Raw genomic sequence first — 23,361 nt, 5'->3', positions numbered from 1 at the left:
AGCCGTTTCAGACAATCTTATAGCTTCTTCATGATCTAAACCAGAATTTTAAGGCTTGTCTACATGGTGGGGTGATGTGCCCTACGGAGGTATAATTCTAAAACAGGGGTGGGCAAACTATGCCCCGTGGGCCAGATCCACCCATCAGGGCTTTGGATCTGGCCTGCAGGATTGACACCCCCATGGCGCTGCAGGTCCCGTACCGCTTCTGGAAGCAGCCAGCACCATGTCCCTGCGGCCCCTGGGGTGGGGGCGCAGAAGACTCTGCGCGCTGCCCTTGCCTGCAGACACTGCCCCCCGCAGCTCCCATTGGCCGGGAACGGGAAACCACGGCCAATGGGAGCTTTGGGGAAGATACCTGCAGGCGAGGGCAGTGCACGGAGTCCTCTGCCCCCCACACCCACAGGCCACAGGGACGTGGTGCCGGCTGCTTCTGGGAGCAGCGCGGCACAGAGCCAGGGTAGGCAGGGAGCCTGCCTTAGACTTGCTGCGTGCCGCTGCCACTCCGGAGCCAGTCCAGGTAAGCGATCCCAGGCCGAAGCCCACATCCCGAGCTCCTCCTGCACCCTACACCTCAACCCCCTGCCCTGAGGCCCCTGCCGCACCCTACACCCCTCCTGCATTCCAATCCCTTGTCCTAAGCCCCTTTCTGCACACCGCACCCCCTCCTGCAGCCCTCCATTCATGGTCCTGCATGCAATTTCCTCACCCAGATGTGTCCCTCGGGCCAAAAAGTTGTCCTACCCCTGTTCTAAAGAGCACTAATGTGTTGTGCATTAACGAGTCAGCGCAAACACTGTTGAGTTGCACTATATTAAAGCACACTGGGGAACATTTAGTGCACACCAGCAAGGTGTACATGGACCAATTAATGCACAACACATTTGTGCACTTAAAAACTTAGAGCCCTGTAGTGCTCAATACCCTACCATAGACAAGCCATTAATTTTATGTAAGGTTAAAAAAAATCATATTTCAGACAAAAATGCTAACAATCACACTGAAAACATACTGAGTCCCAACTACCATCATGGCTGAAACACTTCAGCTCAGACTGAGGGAAAACCGTAAACCAAAGAAACAGCACAATAATGAAACAGCCAAACAATTTTATTGCTTTAAATAAAACAGAAAGGGGGTTGCAATAAATAGTGCCATACTGCTGAAAATAGATAATTAAATACCATGTGGTGTATTGTGAAAAGGGTTTTTTGAGGGCATCTTTAACAAATTAGGTTCCTATTCTGCAAACACTTAGTAACATGGTTAACTTTAAACCCAGGAGTAGTCACATCCAAAGATTAAATTTGCACAATCGGGGCCTTTGGTCTTTTTTACTCTATAGGGACATTAAAAGGTCTCATGCCATTTTTCATAACAACATTTGTTCCATGCGGATGGCTACATATTCCCTTTTCTCTCATTGCTATACACATCCACCATGCAGTGAGCATCCCCGTGGGTTAACTATAACCAATATGTTTTTCAACACCACGCCTTTGCCTACACTAGGTGGTAAGTAATGTTCAAGAACATTAACTAATACAACATTTTCCCAGTCTAGGCAAAGCCTAAGACAGGATATAACAAAGGAGAACATAATAGAGGGAATGAAAAGAATGGAAGATAATGGTTATATAGTTCCTCAGGCCAGTTCATTAACCATGTGTTATTTATTTATCTCATCTACTCTTCCCTCCCCTGTATCAATTTGCATCTAAAAAACAAGCTATGTTATTCTTTAGCTTATGATATTTGCTGTGATTTCCCCCCCACCTATCCTTTCCACTTTTCTTTCTCTCCTGTGCTGATTCCATCCCAGATTTTTCCTCTAACCGTAACCCATTCACTAGCTCCAGACCTCCCCCTCCCCGATTTAGCCTTCAAGCTATATTAAATTCCAGCCCATTAACTAACCACCTATTAAGGTACTGCCCACTTCCCACATCTCCCTCCACATCAGACCAACTCACAGGCTCTGATTACACTGGGATTTAGAAAATGTTAGCTAACTAACACATTCTAGAAATCTAGTGTAGACAGAGCACTGTGTAGCAATATTAGCTAGACAAGCAGAAACCTAGGGGAGAGCCTAGGCTTTGTAACAGTGTTGGCTGATGCCTGAGCACCCACTCTTTATTGTGACTTCTTGCTACTCTTTATAGGGCAATCATTTTTGTATCTCCCAGGCATGGTTGCCCAGCCCTCCATCCCTTAAAGGAAGAGCCACCCTGTTACATACCTCCCCCGGCTTAGAACCTTGCCCACCCCGGGGCAAATTCTACCTAAAGCAATACTTTCCCCTCACCATCCAATTCCACTGTTGCTGACAACATGATTGTGGGGCCTGACATCTCAGATTCTCTAGCATAATGACTGGGCGATCTCTCTCCTCTAGAGTCATCTATGCTCCTCTGCTAACTGCTCCCTTTTTCATAAGCCCTGCCACTTCTCCTTCAAGGCAACAAGTTCCTTCTGATCCATCTCCATCAGAAAAGCCTCTCTTCCCAGTGCTGTATTGCACTCTTTGCAGCTCTAAGAGGGGCTGCCATGACAGCAATGTCCACCTTCACCGCAGTCTCCGTGTTCGTCCCCTTCTCCCAAACACTAATACCATCCTGCCATTCTCGGGTATTCTCCCAGTTTGGTCACATTCCCAGCAGTCAACTCTGGCTTTATTTCCCTCTCTGCTCAATCACAGTTCACTGTCCCAACTTGTTTCTCTCACTTCAGGCAGACAGGACTGACACGCTTCTGGGAACATACAGACTGTTCCACCCTTCGACTCTCCCTCACTCTTCCTTGGTCTGCAGGGCTTTTCCCTTCCCTCAGACCCCATTATTCAAGGGGCAGACCTTCTTAATATGCTCTACCTTGCCACATCTAAAACACTGGGATGGACCCTTACTCTGGGTCCTTGCCCTCTCATGCTTGTTTTTACTTATGCCTCTCCCGGCAGTAGCAGTACTCATATTTGTTGAGCCATGGTCTTCCACACCAGAAACACAAAAAGACATTCCTCCTTCGCAGGTGGTGGCGGTCTCTCTGCAACACCTTTGGGCCCCAGACTCAACCATCTATTCTTGCTGCTGCAAGGCCAACTGTGCCGTCAGCTGTCACTGCCACTACTGCTGCTCCTGCAGAAGAACTACCTGACTCCACTGCGCTGCTCAGCCAGCAGACAAATGGCTTCCTCCAGTTTCTGCATCTACTTTCCCCCAGGCCTTCTGCTTCTCTCTTTGAGAGGAGGGGGTCCCCGCAGCAGGCTATGCCAGATGTAACAGGGTTGGCTGACTCCTGAGCACTCTTCATTGCAGCCTCCGGCTGTTCGTCATACAGCAATCACCCTGATCTTTCCCAGGTGTGGCTCATTCTGTGATCAGGGTTGGTTAGCCCCAAGCCTTAAGGGTCAAGCCAGTCTGTTACATTACAACTCTGCCAGTTCAGCATGGGTGATCATTATGAAACTCACTTTCTCAGTGACAAACTGTAAATGGTGCTCTGAATAATGTGCAGATACGATCTGCTTTCCTCTCCATTTTCAGGATTAGACATGTATATAAATAACCATGCAAACTGTGTCTTTAAGTCACAGGAAAATCAATGCAGTACTTACTTTAGAGGCTCAGGAGAGAGTTTAGTCCCTGAAAAATTGATTTGCATCAAAGCAAGCGAACTGCTGAAAAACTGTTTGAAAGATGGGGGAACTTCTTTTCCTTTCCTGTAAATTGGGGGGGGGGGGTGGGAAGGGGGAGAAAAAGCAACATTTGGACATCGAACAGATTGCCAATTCATGATGTCAGGGTCAGCAGCACTCTTTTTTTAGTTATTAATGTACTTCATCTTTAACAATCATATCTAGGTAGCTTTCAATTAGCTCAAAAACAAAAAGCCATCAAAATGGAGACAACAGCATTCATCAATGTCCCATTTCTTGTTCAGAAGGTATTACCAAGTAATGGCTCCTTGGTGACCTACATAAAATAATAAGGTGACGTCAGCCCACTTACTAGCTGACTGGCATTCACAACACCAGGAGAGAAGCAAAGGGTCAAAAGTGTTATGAGAAGGAAATAACTTTTCACCTCTAGAGATAGCTATTGTTTAACTTCTGAATGTAGTACCAAGCAATAGGTGTGCAGAGGTGATGCCTCCAGGTTAGAGTTGAGGCATATTGATCTGGAAAGACAGGGCAGCTTACACTGCTATTTCCTGTGATATAACTGCTCTCCAGAGAGAGGATTCTGCCTCCAGTGCTGTGCTGTCAGTCAATACCCTCAAAAGGACTACATTCAATAAAAAAAAAGAACGGAGGGGGTGAGAATAGTCACCACTGACTTCCAATAATAATAATAATAATGTGAAAATTGGGTTTCAAGAGGAGCAAATGTACTAGGCCATTCTGGTATTGATTCCTATTCTTTTTACGCTCAAATTTCAGTATCTAGTGGGCACCATTGCACACTGAATATCTAAAGGGCAGACTATCTGCCACTCTTTTTAATAAATAGCAAAACAGTACCATGGCAGAGTCTGAATCCTCCAAAATAAAAATAAAAGCAATGCTTCATAAGAGTAACTTTCACAAGCCTGTAAAGTGGGCCTGTATTCTTTTTACAGAGGGAAGATTGAGGCCTGGAGAGGGCAATTGACTCTCTCAGAGAAAGAGCTAGTCAGGACTAGAACTGAGTACAGAACACCACAAACCCCAATTCTCTTCTTCTGATCTGTGTTTTCTTCCTTACTATACTATGCTTTTAGCTTGATTAGGGCCTCGTCTTATGTCCATTAAAATCAACAGAAGTTTTTCAGTTGATTTCAGAGAATATGAGATCAGGCCTCCAAAACTGAGATGGTCAAAAAGATACAGAGGAAACAGTTTTTTTATCCAAATTGGTCAACACATCAAAACAAACATTTTGTAGAGTCTGTTCAATTTCAACAAAGTTCCGATGGAACCCAGGCAGGGCTCCACTGGAATTCTGCTTAGTTTTCTGCCAGCCTGCCTGGTGGGCTGATGAGGAACCAGCCCGCCTTGAAACTCTAGGCAGCAGCAGCTTCAGGCATTAGGTCGTCGTGAGGGTGGCAGTCAGGCTGCCTTTAGCAGCATGCCTGCAGGAGGTCCCTGGTCCCATGGCTTCGGCGGCAATTAGGTGGTGGGTATGCTGAACCCGTGGGACCAGAGACCTCCCACAGGCACGCCGCCAAAGGCAGCCTGCCTGCTGTGCTTGGGGCGGCAAAAAAACTAGAGCCGCCCCTGACTCTAGGAGCCTCAGCTGCTCAGCAGCTTAGGCTCCCAGGGTCCCCCACACTGGGGCAGCCTGCAAGATGGACTGCCTTGGAAACAGGGACCCCAGTACTTCCAGGGTCCCCGTCTCCATTCCCTTTCACAGAGAATTTCAAACTTTTTGGGTTTCGTTTTGCAATGGAACGAAATCAGATTCAGAAATATTGAAATCCTCTGTTAAATGACATTATCTTTTTATGCCTAGCTTTACCCTAAAAGAAAGGATTATTCTGCAGTTGGGGTAGGGGGAAGAGGGAGAGAGAAAGAAATGAAAAAAAGCAGCTAAGAAAGCACTGAAAATTAATGTTTAATTTTTTTAGCTAACACTGATTTTCAGTGCAGTTCTGGAATATTGTGCCTTCAAGCAGATAAGTCAAATCCTTTGGTACAGTACTAATGTTTTTTGGGACTAGGAACTCTGTGTTCCTCAGTGTTTGGAAAGAGCCTAGAACAAGATGGTAACAATAGTAATGTAGCTAGACAACTACACTTAGAATTGCACAAGAATTTCAATTCAAAGGGTCATTTTCAGACAATTATGGGTGACAAAGTTTTATCTTTAGGCTAAAATTTTGCATATTTGGGCTCAGCTTTCAGGAGTGGTTTTGGGTTTTGTTCTGTTGATAGTTTGAGGGAAAACTTTCTTCATTTCTGGGGTGGGGGGTTGAAAGCAACTTATGGTGTGCCAATATTTCACTGGCACTGTGTGTATGTGCAAGTGTAAACTGAGTGGAGTTAATTTTCAATGTGCATGTGGGTATGGAAAGAGTCGGGATCAGAGTGAGCATATTATGCAGGACAGCATGTTCTATTGCTGTCTAGCAAATAGCTCCACATGAGGGGAGGGAATGGAATGGAAAGAGTCAAGGCTCCAAAGGGTATGGGAAGGAACGAATAGAATGAGGCAGGGCTCCACTTTATTGAGCCTATGGCCTGACTGAGGACCCAGTCCCCAGCACATGCTTAACCATAAGTAAGGGAATAGTCACATTTCAAATTGTGCTACCTACCTCAGTTAAGTATGTGTATAGGTGCTTTGCTGAGTCAGGATCAAAGCGAGCATACTATGTAGGTTAGCTTATTCCAGTGGCTCTCAACCAGAAGTTCAGGGGCCACGAGCAGTTTTTAGGGGGCCAAGCAGGGCCAGCATCAGACTTGCTGGGGCCCAGGGCAGAAAGCCGAAGCCCCACCGCATGGTGCTGAAGTCAAGGGCTCTGACCCCTGCCACCCGGGGCTGAAGCCTGAGCAACTTAGCTTTGCAGGGTCCCCTGTTGCGTGGGGCCCTGGGCAATTGCCCTGCTTGCTACCCCCTAATGCCGACCCTGGCTTTTATGTGCAGAAAAACAACTGTTGCACAGGTGGGCTGTGGACTTTTTATAGCATGAAAGAAAAAGGTTGAGAACCCTTGGCTTATTCTACCACTGTCTTGCAAATAGCGCAATGTGAGAGAATATACTTCGGGGATAAATAACACCTCTGTCACACCGCGCTTAATTGAAAGTCTAAAGCTGCTTGTCAAGTATCAGAGGGGTAGCCATGTTAGTCTGGATCTGTAAAAATCAATAGAGAGTCCTGTGGCACCTTATAGACTAACAGACTTATTGGAGCATGAGCTTTCATGGGTGAATACCCACTTCGTCAGACGCGTATGCTGCTTGAGGTTCTCATAAGAAAGCTGCTGCAGAAGTGCAAAAAATAATAATAAAATATTTCCTAGAGTTGGAAATAACTATATTTAAACCCATACCTGTGAGAAAAAACTGTCCTGGACAGGCTGAGGACAGCTAGGTGCTGAAGGCATCCGCGGAGGAGAGCTCCACACACCTGAGAAATAAAGAGGATGGTAGGTTTATATGCAATAAACCTGTTGGTAATACGAATGCTGTTTTTTTGAAACACCAAAAGAAATAAGATTACCATATCTAGTGCGCACTCCGTGTTGGATAAATCCAGATGAACAATGGCATTTGGCTGGGCCAAAAAATTATACAGGCTCTTCAAATGAGAAAAAGAAAAATAAATATGAATATTATGTTTTCTACATATTATACAGAATTATTTTTATTTTAACTCTTCACAAACTTCAGACATTTATTTTTAATTGGACTCCAACAGTTTTGACAGAAGGTATTTTCTCTTAATGGATGTAATCTTCTAGCCCTCAAAAGTAAAACATTTCTTAAAATGACAGTAAAAGAATGCTGCCCGGGATCACAATACCACATAGTATTCTTGACATGCATAACTTGATTCATCTTGAGTAGCTGGCAATTTGCTACACATTTTTCAGAAAGCGTTAATTAATTTTAGTTCAAAATAGACTGGAATGCCATCCAGAATGCATCCATACTCCAAAAAGGCTAATCGGTTTTGAAAGTTTAAGTCAACCCTTTTTACTGCATTAGGCCAGCAACTAACTTGTGTCTGAATCTTATAATTCTTTCTGACTAGACTTTACTAAAACCCACATTTTACCAGTGCCTTAGGGCAATTCAGAGATATTACAAGATAGGTCTGATAACATAATATTTTAATGAATGACATCTATTATAATATTAAGGACATTTTACCTATGCACTAGCCTAGGTGAAGGCACTTGTTACATCAGACATTTATTTTTAATGTCTAGGAACCATACAAATTAGAGATAAGAAAAGTTGCCCCTCATTTTCAGAAGTGCTGATCCCCTCCCAACTCAAGTGAGGTCAAGATGAATTAAGAGTGCTCAGGGCTTTTGAAAAATCAGATTCCTACAACATTAGGTTACCTAGTCCCTCTGGTACCAATGCATTAATGTTCCGGGGCTAGTCTACACTGGCAATGCTAAAGCGCTGCCGTGGCAGCACTTTAAAGTGGCTTGTGTGATTGCTGCAGAGTGCTGGGAGACAGCTCTCCCAGCGCTCTAGAAAAACCACCTCCACTAGGAGAGCGGCTTCCAGTGCTGGTGCACAGTCTACACTGGCGCTTTACAGCGCTGAAACTTGCTGTGCTCAGGGGAGTGTTTTTTCACACCCCTGAGCAAGAAAGTTGCAGCACCGTAAATTGCCAGTGTAGACAAGCCCTCAGTTTAATTTTAAACGGTAAACAATGGAGCTTCCATCGCTTCTGTTGGAAATATTCCACATTTTAACAGATCTGATTGTTAAAAGTATTTTCATGGTATCTCACCTAAGTTTTACATTGCTAAAATTAATGTAATTAATATACTAGATACATCCCCTTGTGCCACTTAAAAATGTCTCTTCCTTCTGGTGTTTGCACCCTTTAAAATACTTGCAGCCAGCTATCACTTTCCCCTTAACCACTGTTTGTTTGAGCTAACACACTAATTTTATTATAAATTCTGTAAATTTGTGGTTTTAAGTAAACCACTCTAGTTGCATATTTTATTTTTGCTACTTCTCTAAAGGCTCTCATTTGTCAACATTCTTCTAGTTCTCCACCTGAGAGTTCTGCTCTCTTAAGCACAGGACGATGTGTTTTGTAAATGTGTCCATGAATCTCTAAAACATACCAAGGAAAATGGGGGTGGAAATCACATAAAGCCATAAGGCATATTAATTTGTATACTCAAAGTGTGTGTCAAATGAAGATGGACTCTTGTAATGCTTATTTTGAATTCCTTAGGCTTCATTTCTTAGGCATCCCAGCCTGGACACTGAGGATGTGTGAATAAGTGAGACTGGGATGGATGTGATGATGAAAGTCTGAATAAAATATTATTTTGAGCCTGATGTCCTTCACCACACAGAAAATGAAACAGAGCTGGACCTCACTGGCGGTGACACAAAAGACCAGACCAATGGAGTCTCACTAAGAGGTAATTCCTCAAAGGCTCACAAGTTTCCCCTATTCTGCCCTTAAGACTGTTTGAGATCCAGCCCACTTATTGGCAAATAGCACCACTTGTCCAAACAGCCTTTTTATAAATGAATCTGTTGCTGCTTAGCAGATAAGCATCTGTTTCTCAGGTTCCAAAAACCCATATACAATTATTTTCAGCTTTCAAACTAACCATAAGACAGACAGAAGATAGGTTTAATTAATATAAATTTGGTTACTTTAATGTGGTATTCAGTGGACAATTTTTGTATGTCATAAAACCACCAGAGTTTTGACACAACTGGCAGTTTTCTGACTGATTAGCAGAATCTAAGGACTTGGATAGGAGCAAAGTGAAGTGAATTAGTTTAGCTGCATGGGAAGTTTAAAACTTCATTTGCCTTTATACTAGTGTGATTCTGTATAGAAGGAAAGATGACTATGTGTACACTAAAGTATTACCACTGAGATATCACCACTGTTGCACAATTGTTATAGATGTGATGCAAAGTATGCCTTGTAAGATATCATTGGAAAAGTTGTGATCTGTTGAACAATGTTATCCTGTTCATAAGCATGTATTATCATTGTGTATGAAGTTCTGAATCCTTGCTATGTGTTTGTATCTCAAACGCCCACCAGACAGATTTACATCCAGACCAGCCAGCTATGGCTCATGGGCCATTAAGGAGAATCAACCCTTCCAGTCCTTCCTAGGACGCCTCAAAGAACAGGAGCATGTAGACAATGGAGGCCCAGTGACTCAGCAGGATCTGTAGAACATGTGATCCCTGACTCCATGTTTGAGACAGTAACTTTCCATGCACATGGACTTGGGTGTAATCATCATTCCCTTGCCTCTTTCCTGCTCCACATCTCTGGATTATGATTTCTAACAAAGCAAAGCTTTGAACAATGGGATGAACCAGAGAGACTTACTGCAAGCTGGCAGATTGAACATCATTGCTATTACACTGATCTACAAACTCTGAAATGAACTGTATTGTGTATGATTCATTTTAACCTCTTAATAACACTCTTTTTCTTTTATATTAATAAATCTTTAGTTTTTAGTTACTAAAGGATTGGCTGAAGTAAGAGCTGAAGTATATTTTGACGTGGGGTGCATGTCTGGTTCTTTGGAACTAGAAGAACCAAATATATGTAATTTTTGGATTTAATAATCATTCACGACTGAAGTCTGGTTTTCTGGGTGGTACATGAGGGGCTAGAAGTCCTGCAGGAACTGTCCGTGGCTTCAAAATAACTAGTATAGTATTTTGGAAGCACACATTGGTTACTGGCTTGGTGAAATCTGATGATTCCATATACCACCAGTTTGGGATACATGCCGTGTTTTCTGGCAGTCTGACCTGAGACTGGCACTCTTAGCTATGTCCCATACCAGACAGCATCACAACTGGAAGGCAATGTTATCACTGTGTCATTTTAATCATCACTAGAACTTGACTTAAACTAATACAATATCACCCACAACACCGCCCCCCACACACACATTAAAGATACACTTTTTTTTTTTTTTTTTAGGTATCAGAAGAATAAGGAACACATACGGCAAGATCATCACCCCGGAGAACATTCCCTGAGAGGTCAAGATAGGTGAGAGTGTTAGCAATCAGCTGGTTGGCACTCAGTGACTGGGAAAGGCTATTCACCCCTGCAACAAAATGTCAATATTCAACTTAGTTGGGCTAAATAAACAATTAGCATAAATCCTGTCAGGACATAGTTTCAGCGACCACACTGTCAAATATCAATGATCTCCTGCTATCAGAATTGTTATGATTTATTTTTCTCCTACAGGGCCCAGTCTTGCAAGGTGCCAAGCCCCCTCAACTCCCATTGACTTCCCTAGGAATTCGGGGTTCTCTACATTTTGCAGGATCAGGCCCTTATCCTGTACGACCAGATTCTTAGGAACAACCTTTTGATACATTTATTGTACTAAGTACTTGGCTCAACTCTAATTTTTTTTTTTTTACGTTACTTAAAATATGGTTTGTGTGTAATGTTAAGACAGCTTCTTGTAAACAAGGATATTTAAATAAAAACATCTGCAGAAGACAAATACATTAATTATAGTTCACTACTAATTCAAAGGCAGTTGACAAGTATCCTCACACCTTCTATGGGTCATATCGATTATCACTTCACATGTTTTTTTCTCCTGCTGATGATAGCTTATCTCAATTGATTGGCCTCTTACAGTTGGTATGGCTACTTCCACCTTTTCATGTTCTCTGTATGTATAAATATCTTCTTGCTGTATGTTCCAGTCTATGCATCCAATGAAGTGAGCTGTAGCCCATGAAAGCTTACGCTCAAATAAATTTGTTAGTCTCTAAGGTGCCACAAGTATTCCTGTTCTACGTTACTAAACACACTCCACCTGCAAACTGCAGGGCTGGAACACTGTACATATTAAATGCAAGTTTTTTTAATCTTTAACAGATCTACTTAGCCACAATGGGTTCTAGCCATATGCCCATTTTAATGAGTGTTAACAGCAGTTGTTACTATACAGAAGTAGAAAGGAGTGGTGCGATGTGTATGTACACGCACATAAAAACCATGCTATATCCCATCCAAATAGCAACAGTAGCATATGATTCAACAGCAGCAAATGATTCTGAGAACTAGGATAATGAAGCAGTGTTTGAGCTAGTTATCAATGGGAGTCTTTTCATTGACTTCAGTGAGCTCTGGATCAGGTTCAAAAAGCTGAGATTTAATTGAGCCAAGCACATGGAATTTTCTGTTTGACTCAAAGCTCCAAGTTGCTAAACTTCTTTTAGAGCTTCCCTTCTTGTATACTGTGCTATTAACAGAGCTCCTACTTCAGTTTGAATGAAGCCTATAAAGTTGTTTCACAGCATTCAGACCTATCAACTGTTAGGAAATATGAAACATCATATTTAAAGAAAGATCATCTGGGAAGTTGCTACCTGCAGTTCACTTGTCAATCTTACAAAGAAATCGCAAATGAAATGTAGTTGTTAAGTAGTAAGGTAAAACAATAAGAAGTGGATATATTGAGCTTTGGGAAGAAGTGAAAAGCACTGTCAGTGCTGCTTATTATCTCCCTAAAACAAAAGGCTGGTTGCCCAGGATTGAATAGGAAACTTTTCCAAGTGAGTCCCATCACTCATTTCAAAATTTAGGTTTTTATTAAAAAAAATAGTTCTAACCTTTATGGTTTCTAAAATAACCTTCAAATGCAAAACCAGGTTAAATTAATGTAATGCTGTCTATCTAAGTCCAGGAAGGGCAGACTGACAAAAAGAGCTGTAAAGACAACCACAAAAGTAGTGAAGAGGAGACTGTGTGGAGATATAGAGAGGCAAGAAATTCACTGTTTTGAGGGGACTGCACATCTAGATAAACTCTCATGAACAGCAAGGTAAGTCGTATCATTAGGCTAGGCTTTTTAGTCAGAATTGCATGTTTTTAATAGGAATATTGAAGGGCTGCCCTAGCACAATATCCAGTGGTAAGATCTTAGTCTCTGTAGATTTGAGAATCATTGCTGTGCAATCTGCATTAGGATTCTTACTAGGTCATCATAAGGCACGATAGATGAACTCTGCATTTGTTTTAGGACCTTTTTAAAAATAAAACACAAAAATCCCTTTGATTTTGTTCACTGCTTCAATACTCTGTCCTTGCTGATTAGCATTTGGTTGAGCGATCTTGACTAATCTGACAACTGTTTTTGAGACAGGTGGAAACAGACAGAATATCCCATTGACCTAAAAATAATCCAAAGCATTTGTAAACGCCATTGGACCAAATGATGGAACTTCAAGTGAGGAAGAATACAGAAGGTGACTGAACATACTGGAAGCTGTGTGCACTTTTGCCAGGGCCGGATTTGGTCCAAAGACTTGAGTAAATATTCTGAGTTTTCTCCTATCCTGAGAATAAATATCAGGGTGGTCAAAATTCCCTGACTACATGATTGTCACCAAGAACAGAATACTAACACAATGAATAGAACTAAAGTTTTGTAAGGTTTTAAAGAACCAAAAATCTAGCAATCATGCCCGATGACTGGGCTAGTAAGAATCATAATTAAACACATTGCACAACAATAAATGTCAAATCAATTTAAAGGCTAATCACTAGTAGCAGGTCCATTTTCAAAGGTGCAGAGTTGCCTCCACCCTCAGTAGTTTCATGAGCCATCTGCTAAAATGGTATGCTGAAGAAATATGTTGGCTAGAGCTTTTCTTAAAAACAGATCAACTTCTGAAAGTTAAAAACAATTGGGGCTCCCACATCAAAGAGCAACATCTAAAATGGTAACACAGCTTGGCTTACTGTTACAAGTGAAGTGACAGTTAAGGATGTTCTGTCCCATCTCGCGGCATTGAGACCACTTAGAGATTAATGCATTTACTCCACAGCCTTATCGAAGAGCCATATGACTTCTAGCTCATGCATTTAGCTCCAGAGGCCCCAGGTTCAATCCCGCCTGCCCACAGCCAGGGTCTGTTGGCGTTACAGGTGGGGGCTTATTCGGGATATCAACTGGGAAGTCTCTGAAGCTCAAGACAGACTTCCTCAGTAGGTATGTAACCCACATACCTCCTGTGTGTGTGGGGGTGGGTTCTGTCTCATCTAGTGGCACTGAGACCACTTAGAGATTAATGAGTTTGCTCTACAGCCTTAGCTAAGAGCCATATGGCTTTTAGCTCATGCATTTAGTTCAGAGGCCCCAGGTTGGATCCTGTCCACTGATGACCAGGGTCTGTCATTGTTACGTAAGTCAATCGAAAGCTTTCATCTAACTTCAGTGGGATTTGGATCATGCACATAACTGAAGAGCCTACTATGGCTAAGAAATAAGGTTCAGATACTCTCATAACGTCAGTCATATAAGTAGATAAGTTAGACAGAGAGAAATAATCAAGTACACAAGAAATTATTTTACAATTATATAATGACAGGATCCATCACTAACAAAAATGTTTTGTTTTACTCATTCACCAAATAGAGAAAAAGTGCACAGTTAAGTATAAAACATACCTTTAGGTGACAATGAGGTTTTAGATAAATTTAAATGTTTCAGTCCCTTCGGGAGTTTGGCAAACTGGATACTTAGAGAGGACACACCTGTTGGGGGGGGGCGGGGGGGAGAAAAGAGCATAAAAGTTTGTAGCTTTTCTGATGGAGAGTGGCTTTCAGGATTTTGACTCAGGGTAAAATCTGAGACCACAGAGTGAAAGTAAACTGAGTGTAGGCTGTTCAACTCCTCACAAACACCATTCAGTTTTTTCTAGGGTTGGCCCAAAGATGTAGACGACAACCACCTCATGTCCTTTTTGCTTTAACATGCTTAAAGCTATGCATTGCATGCTTAAGTTTTTGAGGACCAAGGGTCAAAGAGAAGGTAACGTGTGCCCAGGGCCGGCTTTAGGAAGTGCGAGGCCCAATTCGAATATTTTCGGCGGGGTCCCAGCAGGGATGACTAAAAAAAAAAAAAAAAAAGTAAAAAAAAAACCTTTCATTTCTTAGCAACCGGTTCCCTATGAAAAGTTCTGATTTAAGGGATGTGCCACCGTATGTATTTTTTATACTGATAGGGTTACCCATACGTCCGTATTTTCCTGGGAGGAATTTTTAAATTTTAAAAATTTCTCCCGGTCTGTGATTTAAAAACCAAAAAGCCCGACATGTCCAGGAAAATACAGATGTATGTTAACCCTACCTCAAGTTCTTTTTAAAAAAGATGGGCCTGAACTAGCACATTCCTGGGGATGTGCTAGGGTGTCCTGATTTTATAGGGAAAATCCCAATTTTGGGGTCTTTTTCTTATATAGGAGCCTATTACTCTCTACCCCCATCCCAATTTTTTCACACTTGCTGTCTGGTCACCCTAGGGTGTGTACATGTGTTGGTCTCAGCTGCTCCCTGCCCCCCTCATTGAAGCAGGTGTGCAAGGTTACTGCCCTGGGAACTGCAGGGCACCAGTGGACATGGGGCTGGCTGGAGGCAGGGCAGGGGCTGGCTGACTGGAGGTAGGGTCTGGCTGCAGGCAGGACAAGGGGTGCGGGGCTGGCTGGAGATAGGGGTGTGTGGGGTGGGCTAGCTTCAGGCAGGGCCACAGGGGGGTGCAGCATGGGTTGACAGGGCTGGAGACAGAGGAGTGCGGGACTGGCTGGCTTCAGGCAGGGAGGTGCAGCAAGGATTGGCTGGAGACAGGGCAGGGGCTGTGGGGCTGGCTGCAGGCAGGGCAGGGGGTGCAGGGCTGGTGAGGGCAGGGGTGTGTGTGGGGCTGGTTGGCTTTGGGCAGAGCCACAGGGGGGTGTGGCAGGACTTGGCTGGAGACAGGGCTGGGGGTGCAGAGCTGGCTGCAGGCAGGGCAAGGGGTGCGGGGCTGGCTGGAGACAGAGGTGTGTGGGGGGCTGGCTGGCTTCGGGCAGGGCTGCAGGGAGGGTGCGGCAGGGGTGGGCTGGAGACAGGGCAAGCGGTGCGGCAGGGGCTGGCTGTGGGCAGGGGGTGCAGGGCTGGCTGGAGATGGGCTGGCTGCAGGCAGGGGGTGCAGGGCTGGCTGTAGACAGGGGCTGGCTGCGGGCAGGGGGTGCAGGGCTGGCTGCAGGTAGGGGCTGGTGTGGACAGGGCAGGGAATGTGGGGCTGGTGTGAGCAGGGGTGTGAGTACAAGGGACACAGCCCACTCTGTACGGTAAGTGCCCCCTCCTCCTCCATCCTCCACCAGGGTAGCAGCAGCAGCCCGGTGCTCGGAGGCTATTTAAAGGACCTGGGCCTCCCCTGCTTCCACCGCCCTGGTCCTTTAAATAGCCGCAGGAGCCCTGGGGAAGTGGCTGGGCTCCAGGAGCTACTTAAAGGACTGGGGTGGCAGAGGCAGCTGGAGCCCCCCTGCTACCCCAGGACTCTGGGGGCTATTTAAAGGGCCCAGGGCTCCTCTGCTTCTACCGCCTCAGTCCTTTAAATAGCTGAGGGAGTCCTGGGGAAGCAGCGGGGCTCCAGCAGCTATTTAAAGGGCTGGGGTGGTAGAAGCAACAGGAGCCCCAGACTTTTTAAATAGCTCCCAGAGCCCCGCAGCCCTACCCCAGGGCTCCAGCAGTGGGGCTCTGGTGGCAATTTAAAGGGCCTGGGGCTCCAGCCCCTGCTGGGAGCCCCAGGCCCTTTAAATTGCCCCCTAGGGAAGCCGGGCCATCCCGGTACAGTGCACTGGCTCTTGCCGGTACGCCGAACCGTTGCTTGGGCACGGGGCCCTCTTAGGGGTGGGGCCCGATTCAGGGGAATTGATTGAATTGGCCTAAAGCCGGCCCTGCGTGTGCCATGATGTCAGCACATGGATAGTTTGAGAGCTTTATGGTTCCGCCACAGGAAAATGATAATGAAGCTAAATACAACAGTAGTGAATGTGCAGCTTCCCAAGTAACAAGGCTCTCTTTGGGTCTATTAGAAAAAAAGGTCAAGGTTCAATGGAGTTTAGCTATTATGGGTTAGCTAACCTTGACCTCTCTTCCTAACTGAGTCAAACTCTTTCTTCATTAGATAAACAGGCAAAGGCATTGCTGAAAAAAGACTGGAGAATTTTGTATAGCTGAATTAGTACTGCAGAGCAGTATGTGTTTTGTATAAAATAAATTCTGATGCAGGTAATGTAGCAGAGAACTTGCTCTAGGAATCTGAATCCTCCGTTCTAGTCATAATGGTCACTTATCTCATTTAATTAGACTGATAAATATATACTGGCCGTTATACAGTCTCAAAATCACATAACTGACCATTTTCCCGAATAAAAACAGAATTAGAGTTCTGGCACCAACTACATTACTCAGCACCATTTTGCTGAAAGAAAAAACACAAAAAATAATTTCTCACTTTATCTGAGGTTCTGCATTTCATAAATTTATTTCCCATTTTAAAATGGGTGATGGAATATTTAAGGAGACACCTGCTCAGTAATGATCAAAGTAAATTATAAAATATTCATTACCAGAATAAATCTATCAACAAATAAATTGCAGCAATGCAATGAGGTGTGAAATACACTTCTCTGTACCAAATCACAGGTTAAAATCCAGCTAAGCTTTTCTTGGGGGAACACATATCTCTTTAAAAAGAATAACCTTGCCTCTTGTGCCAAAACCCAAAATGGATAATTTAAAAAAAAAAAAAAAAGCTAATTCTGACGTTTACTTCAATGGACATAGAAATATTTTTTCTATATGTATCATATTCTTTTATCTATCCATCTTAAACACATAAGTGGCTATACTTCAGACATTTGTGGAGTTTTTGTTTCAAGGTCTTTTTGTTGTTTGTAAAAGTGTGGTTGGCATATATATTGTCGATACATGTAGCTTTCACGGACTATCCAAAACTCCAGCCCATATTATGTGTATATGGCCAAGTTGTTGCCATGACGATGCATTACTTTGTCTACTGTAAAAATACAATAGTAACTGGGTGTATTCACCAACTTACAGCAAGAACGAAGTCAGGTTATCTTATGAGAATATGCAAGTAACTGCACTTCCCCTTTGTAGGAATTTATTGTTAGAGAAAACAAGGTGAAAAACACCTGGGATTATTTAACAAACATTTGCTTCTGGAGAAATTTCAAGGAAGCATCAATTGACAATGTTTTAAACATTTTATTAACTCATGAAATTTATTTTACATTTCTTTCTATTTTTGCTTGAAAAAAGAGGTGGTTATTTTTGTATGGGTAAGGTGTCTATCACAGGGCTTCTAAGCAATGTACAATAGAGTCAATACACTACACTAAGATCAGGAATAAAAATCAACCCCAACTGAAGACAGAAACAAAATGTTTCACTTGACATAAAAACCCATGCAAAGAATCTCACAAATTTTGCAAAAAAAAATATTAAAGATGATGCAGGTGTAATTTTGGACCTACTAACCCTGGGTCAGATTTAATTGTAGTGACTATTGGAGTGGGATCCTTGACACATTTTCTTTCCTAACTATACTTTACAAATCTCTGCAGCTCCACTGAAGTAAGAGATTCAAGTATTAAAAATGTTTTAAGCTACTGCCTCAGGATTTTATGTTCTCTGGCAGGTCTCCTCCACATCTTGGTTGTAGCTGGTTCTCTGCAGGAGGCTTAAAAGCCAAATATGATTTTGATATCAAAAGGGTAGAGAAAAGGAGGGAAAGCAGTAAGAGGAGAGTAAACACTGTTCTGTTCCACCTGGGCTATTTATTGGAGAGTAGCAAATATCCTTTCCCCTTCTCTCACACTATAGCCAACAAAGTCTCTAATCCAGTCAGCACCACCCATATTAGCTGCTGAGATCTTATAGCGGGGGTGGGCAAACTACAGCCTGCGGGCTGGAGCCATTTTAAGCCAGCCCACAAGCTTCCACTGGGGAGCAGAGTCTGGGATTCAGCACTGCTACTGTTCTCTGGCACTGGGTTGGGGCCCACAGCACTGGCTCAGCCCCACTCCGACCAGGTCCTGGGTCGGGGGCCACAGCACATGGAGCCGCAGCATGGCCCTACTCCAGCTCCTATGCGCTCCAATGGCCCCCTCCAGTGCTCCAATGGGCTGCCTGGCTGTGTCTCTGCATAGGAGCCAGAGAAGGGACATGCCACTGCTTCTGGGAGCTGCTTGAGGTAAGTGCAGCTTGGAGCCTGCACCCCTGAATCTCTCCCCACACCCAATACCCTGCCCCAGCCCTGATCCCTCTCCCACTCTCCAAACCCCTTGATCTCAAACCCCTCATCCCCAGCCCCACCCCAGAGCCTGCACCCCCAGCCAGAGTCCGCACCCCCTCACACACCCCAACCCCAATTTTGTGAGCATTCATGGCCCATCATACAATTTCTATTCCCCAATGTGGCCCTCAAGCCAAAAAGTTTGCCCACCCCTGTCTTATAGTGTCATCAGCATGAGGCCCTGGGAACCAGTGAGCTAGGACCTAGGAAAAGGTAATAGAAGAGAAAAACAAATGCAGTGGAGCCATTCAAGTCTTGGGTAAGCAGGAAGCTAAATATTTTTAACCAGTCTGCCCCTTCTGGCAATATACAACTGGTGTCAGTTTCAGTAACAGAGCAGGAGAGAAAGACCAAGCTGCAACCAGGAATACAAGGAGAGCTTAATAAGAAGACAAAGTACAGAGAAGATTTTGAACGTTAAGGTGTTTAAAAGAAAACAAGGGTGAAATCCTGGCCCCATTCAAGCCAGAAGGGCCAGGATTTCATCTCCAGACTCCCAATACACTCCACAGGTACCTCACAAAATCTAACAGTGCAGTGAAGGGAATCCAACCATGATTTAACACATTGTTCACAGTACAAAGCCATTACCCTCAGCACTGCTTTTTAACAGAGACTAATTGTTAAATCTCAAGTAAACAAAATAATCTTTTGGCATTATCTGCACACAAACACCTGTTCTGATCTTCTATTAGAGTAATCATACAAAATAATTACTGGCGCTCAGTAAGGTTAAAAAAAAATCAATCTAGTTTAACAATGGAAAATTACACGTTCCTTCTCTTATCATTCACAGAACTGAAAACTACTACTACTGTTGAATACTCTGATTTTACATAACAACCAGGGTAAACTCCCAGTTCCTGTTGATGTGACAAGTTAAAAACAGAGATGTTTTCCATATTCCTTATCTGTAATTAACTATGATTTTGCATACATCTTTCTTATCAGAAAGTCATATTGTTCCTTTCATTCGCGCACATAATCTCTAGTACAATTTGCACACAAAAGATACTAGAACTTCTGAATTCCTGCTTAGATCTTATTTTGAATTGAATGAAATGCAACATTTGCTTACTGAAATTATATTTAATTTCTCTGCAATTTAAAATACCTAAGTAACTTATTTAATTTCTGCATTTTTAAGAAAATTAAACTTTTAACTGAATGTTCAGCTGAAAAGATTTAACTAAGAAACTAGTCAAAATCCAAATTTTTATGTCCATAATTAACTACTGTTTTGCCTAAATTTTCTCGTTTGTTATTACTTCTATCTGTTTTGAACTGTTCTCTTTGTACCATGTGAAATACCCAGCCTGACTTATAGACAAAAGATCTTCCATTATATCAAGTCTGCTTATGCTTTTGTTTTTCTAATAAGAAAGAAACATAGTGAGCTTTCCTTTTAACCTGCCTAAATCCAATTCTTAAAAAACAAAAGCAACAATTGTATAAAATATGACAGCCTTTTTCCTCCTCCTGACTATTTATTGTAAAGAAGTTAGCGTGATTACTACAAAGAGTTTTGGCTGGTCAAAAAAGGCTTTTCAAATTATATGGAAATGTTCACGAAAAATATTCCTGTGGTTTGAAATTCTGATTTCTCAGCTAAACAATTTGAAACAAAAAATGGTTTTGATTCATTCTGAAACAAACTGAGTGGAATCTAACTAAAACACTTCCAAATTTGTGGGATGAGGCCCCCCTCCCACATCCTTCCCACTGTATAGAGAAAGGGAGACTATTCACCACCTTTCGTCTTCCAGTGACAGGTGAACATTTTTTGTTTTGAATTGTTTCCTCAAAAACAATATGAAACAAAAGGTTTTACAGAATAGAATTCCTAATTTTCAAGCAGCCCTACAAATGATGTATTAAGGGTGTGATTGTGAGAATGCCCTCTGCATGGAATGCTTAAGTGAAGTAAACGGGAAATCCATAAACACGATGTTTCCAGGATCAAATTTTCAGTTTTTAGGGTGATGAGTGGAAAGAGAAGAAAGAAGAGATGGCACTGACTTGAGTCTAAACTGAAATCACTCAGAAATTAAGGCCTAGATTCAGCAAAGCTGAATCTTTAAGCATGTGTCTGTCTCTCATTGAAGTCAACGGGATCTTTTGGCTGAAAAGGGAAAGACTTACGTAGATACTCAGTGTAAGGGCTGCACTGACAGGGGCGAATTGTTTACACTATTGGGCACTAGAAGGGAGCTCAAAAATTGACAGCTTCAGTGCACTTAGAAATATTTATATAAGCACAGATGAATTAAAGAGGTAGTTCTGTCTGCTAGAAAACATCTGGAATACATAACCCAAGGAATAAAGTTGTGTGTCACTCTCAGACGGTCCTTAAACCAATTTTATTACTTTTTAAAACATAGTATAGGAATCCCTTTCTTCTCTCTCCACTCCAGGCACAGTGCTTCTCCACTGTCAGCTAGCTCAAAAGTGATCTCTGTAAAGCCAAACAAGCCCAACTTTAATTAAATTCATGGTTACACTAAAACCGTTCAACACCTATTGGTAAATCTCAAACTAATAGACATTTGCAAATTAAAAAAAAGAAAAGCAATTTGCAGTGACCTATGAGCAACAGATATTTACGATGCAATTACATCAAGCACATGCTCTATTATTCAGGCAAAGGGGAATGAAGTAGCACTATTCCTCTTATTTTGACTGTATAAAAGGAAAAATGTAAATCTTATAGTACCTCTGTCCTCAAGAGGGTTGCTAGCAAGGTTAATTGTATGAAATCCTGAGTTAGGATTATGGGATAGGGCATTGGCCAGTTTCTGTGCAAAATCTCTGCAAGAAAATAAAACAAAAGAAGATTACATTATCTCCTGCATTAATACCATATTCAGAGGCTTAAAATGACCCAATTACTGGAAAGAGAGGAAATGGCCACATTTGCCAGTTGCAGACAGGTACAGTATTTCCCTTAGTTTAGTCACATCTATTTGCACAATTTGCTGTCTTTCAACAGCAATCTTTTATTTAAACATTATCCAATATCACACTAAAGGATGCCCATCCATAGCTCTGAGTGCCTTTGAGATTATAAAAAAACAAATACAGCAAAATAGGAGTTCTAAAATAAACTGTCCAAAGCAGTCCCATTTCTCCCACCAACCACATCATTTGATCATCAGTCATGTGATCAGTACAGTTTAATCACTGGCATGCTTTCCCAGAAATCCTGCTCTCATGTGCATCAGTTCTCCATCATACCAAACAAACAAATAGGCTTTGCAGCATATCTAGGTGGTCAACAACAGGGGCTATTTCTGACCTTCTGGCATAGGTGCAGGAACCAGAGGTGCAGGGGGTGCTGTAGCACTGCGTAGCTTGAAGTGGTTTCCATTATATACCAGGGTTTACAGTTTTGTTCAGTGGCTCTCAGCACCCCCACTATACAAATTGTTCCAGCATCTCTGCCTTGTGGGAGAGGAGGGGAGATAGAATTCCAGGAGAAATGGGCCCTTACGGACAACTCTCTGCTCGCTCTCTTTCATAATCAGGAGAGTCAAGCTCAGGGGCCTTTGCTGATCAGAACTGTGGCAAAATAGGCCAGAGAGAGAGTCAATCTCTCTAGCAGGCAGGATCTAAGCTGTTTAGGTCTCTGCAGGTCTAAACAAACTCTCTAGACTCCACCCTGAAACCAATAGGTAGCTTTTAACCACTAACTTTTGGTTCAATCTGCTCTCTTTTCCTTACAAAAGAAAGCTCTTCTTTCCTGTAACCAGGAATGAGACACAACATAGCTAAATACCTCACTAATTTTGTCAAAAGACAAGAACACACTTAAGGGCAAATCCTGCCTACAGAGCGAGAGGTGAAAGTAAGCAGGTACGGGCCGGTACGGAGGACCAGTAAGAAAAGGAGACTGCCAGAGGGAGGGAGAAGCCTGCCCCCTGGCAATTAATGAACAGTTTTTAAACTTCAGCTGTTTCCTGAGCGAGTTCAAGCCCTCGGGTTAAGGAGTGGGTTCTGGATCCTTGTTATTTCACTATAGGCAGATCGGGGGGAGTTGGGGAGGGTGTGTTGGACCCTGGTAGGGGCAGTCCTTTGTCTGCCGTGATGAGGGGATTTGTCTCCAGAATACGTAAATATACACAATAAATAACATCATTTGGCTGCCACGGCTTAAATTCAAGAGCTAATAAAGCAGGTGAAGGGGAAAAACTCACTGTTCACATTGGTGTTCTCGGCTCCTACCCTTCCCGCTCCTCCAGCCAGGCTGCAAGACAAGCCTGCCCCACCCCAGACAGGGTTCTCCTCTAGGCTCTAGCTTGCAGTTAGGAGACTGGCTGAGTTGCCTGATGCTGCTGTCTCGATAAAGAACAGTTTAAACTCAGCTTGTTTCGCTGCGTTTCAGCCCCGGGTTGTTAAGCCGTTTCTGGCTATGCCTTTAATTCACTTCCAGTTGGTGTTGTTGGGCAGGGGAGGAGGGTGGTGCGGACTACTGGGCAGGGGGCAGTTCCTTTTTCGCCCCAGGGATGAGGGG

At 43.1% G+C, this 23,361-nt stretch overlaps 1 protein-coding gene across 4 annotated transcripts in view; it reads right to left on the bottom strand.

The window, feature by feature from the left end:
- Positions 1-23,361, bottom strand: part of CARMIL1 (capping protein regulator and myosin 1 linker 1) — a 282,448-nt gene that overhangs the window by 106,497 nt on the left and 152,590 nt on the right. For all 4 annotated transcript variants that reach the window (XR_012655331.1, XM_075062881.1, XM_075062880.1 and 1 more), the window contains exons 11-16: positions 21,565-21,659; positions 14,159-14,245; positions 10,684-10,787; positions 7,205-7,282; positions 7,035-7,111; positions 3,617-3,721 (exon numbers count right to left, since the gene is read on the bottom strand). Coding sequence is in view for 3 of the 4 variants with exons in the window: in XM_075062881.1 (XP_074918982.1) it covers positions 3,617-3,721; positions 7,035-7,111; positions 7,205-7,282; positions 10,684-10,787; positions 14,159-14,245; positions 21,565-21,659 (546 nt within the window). In the remaining variant the exon portion in view is untranslated. The remainder of the gene's footprint in view (positions 1-3,616; positions 3,722-7,034; positions 7,112-7,204; positions 7,283-10,683; positions 10,788-14,158; positions 14,246-21,564; positions 21,660-23,361) is intronic.

The sequence above is a fragment of the Chelonoidis abingdonii genome, chromosome 2, assembly GCF_003597395.2.
Source record: "Chelonoidis abingdonii isolate Lonesome George chromosome 2, CheloAbing_2.0, whole genome shotgun sequence".
Taxonomy (NCBI): domain Eukaryota; kingdom Metazoa; phylum Chordata; order Testudines; family Testudinidae; genus Chelonoidis; species Chelonoidis abingdonii.
This window is presented reverse-complemented; position numbering and strand designations above follow the sequence as displayed.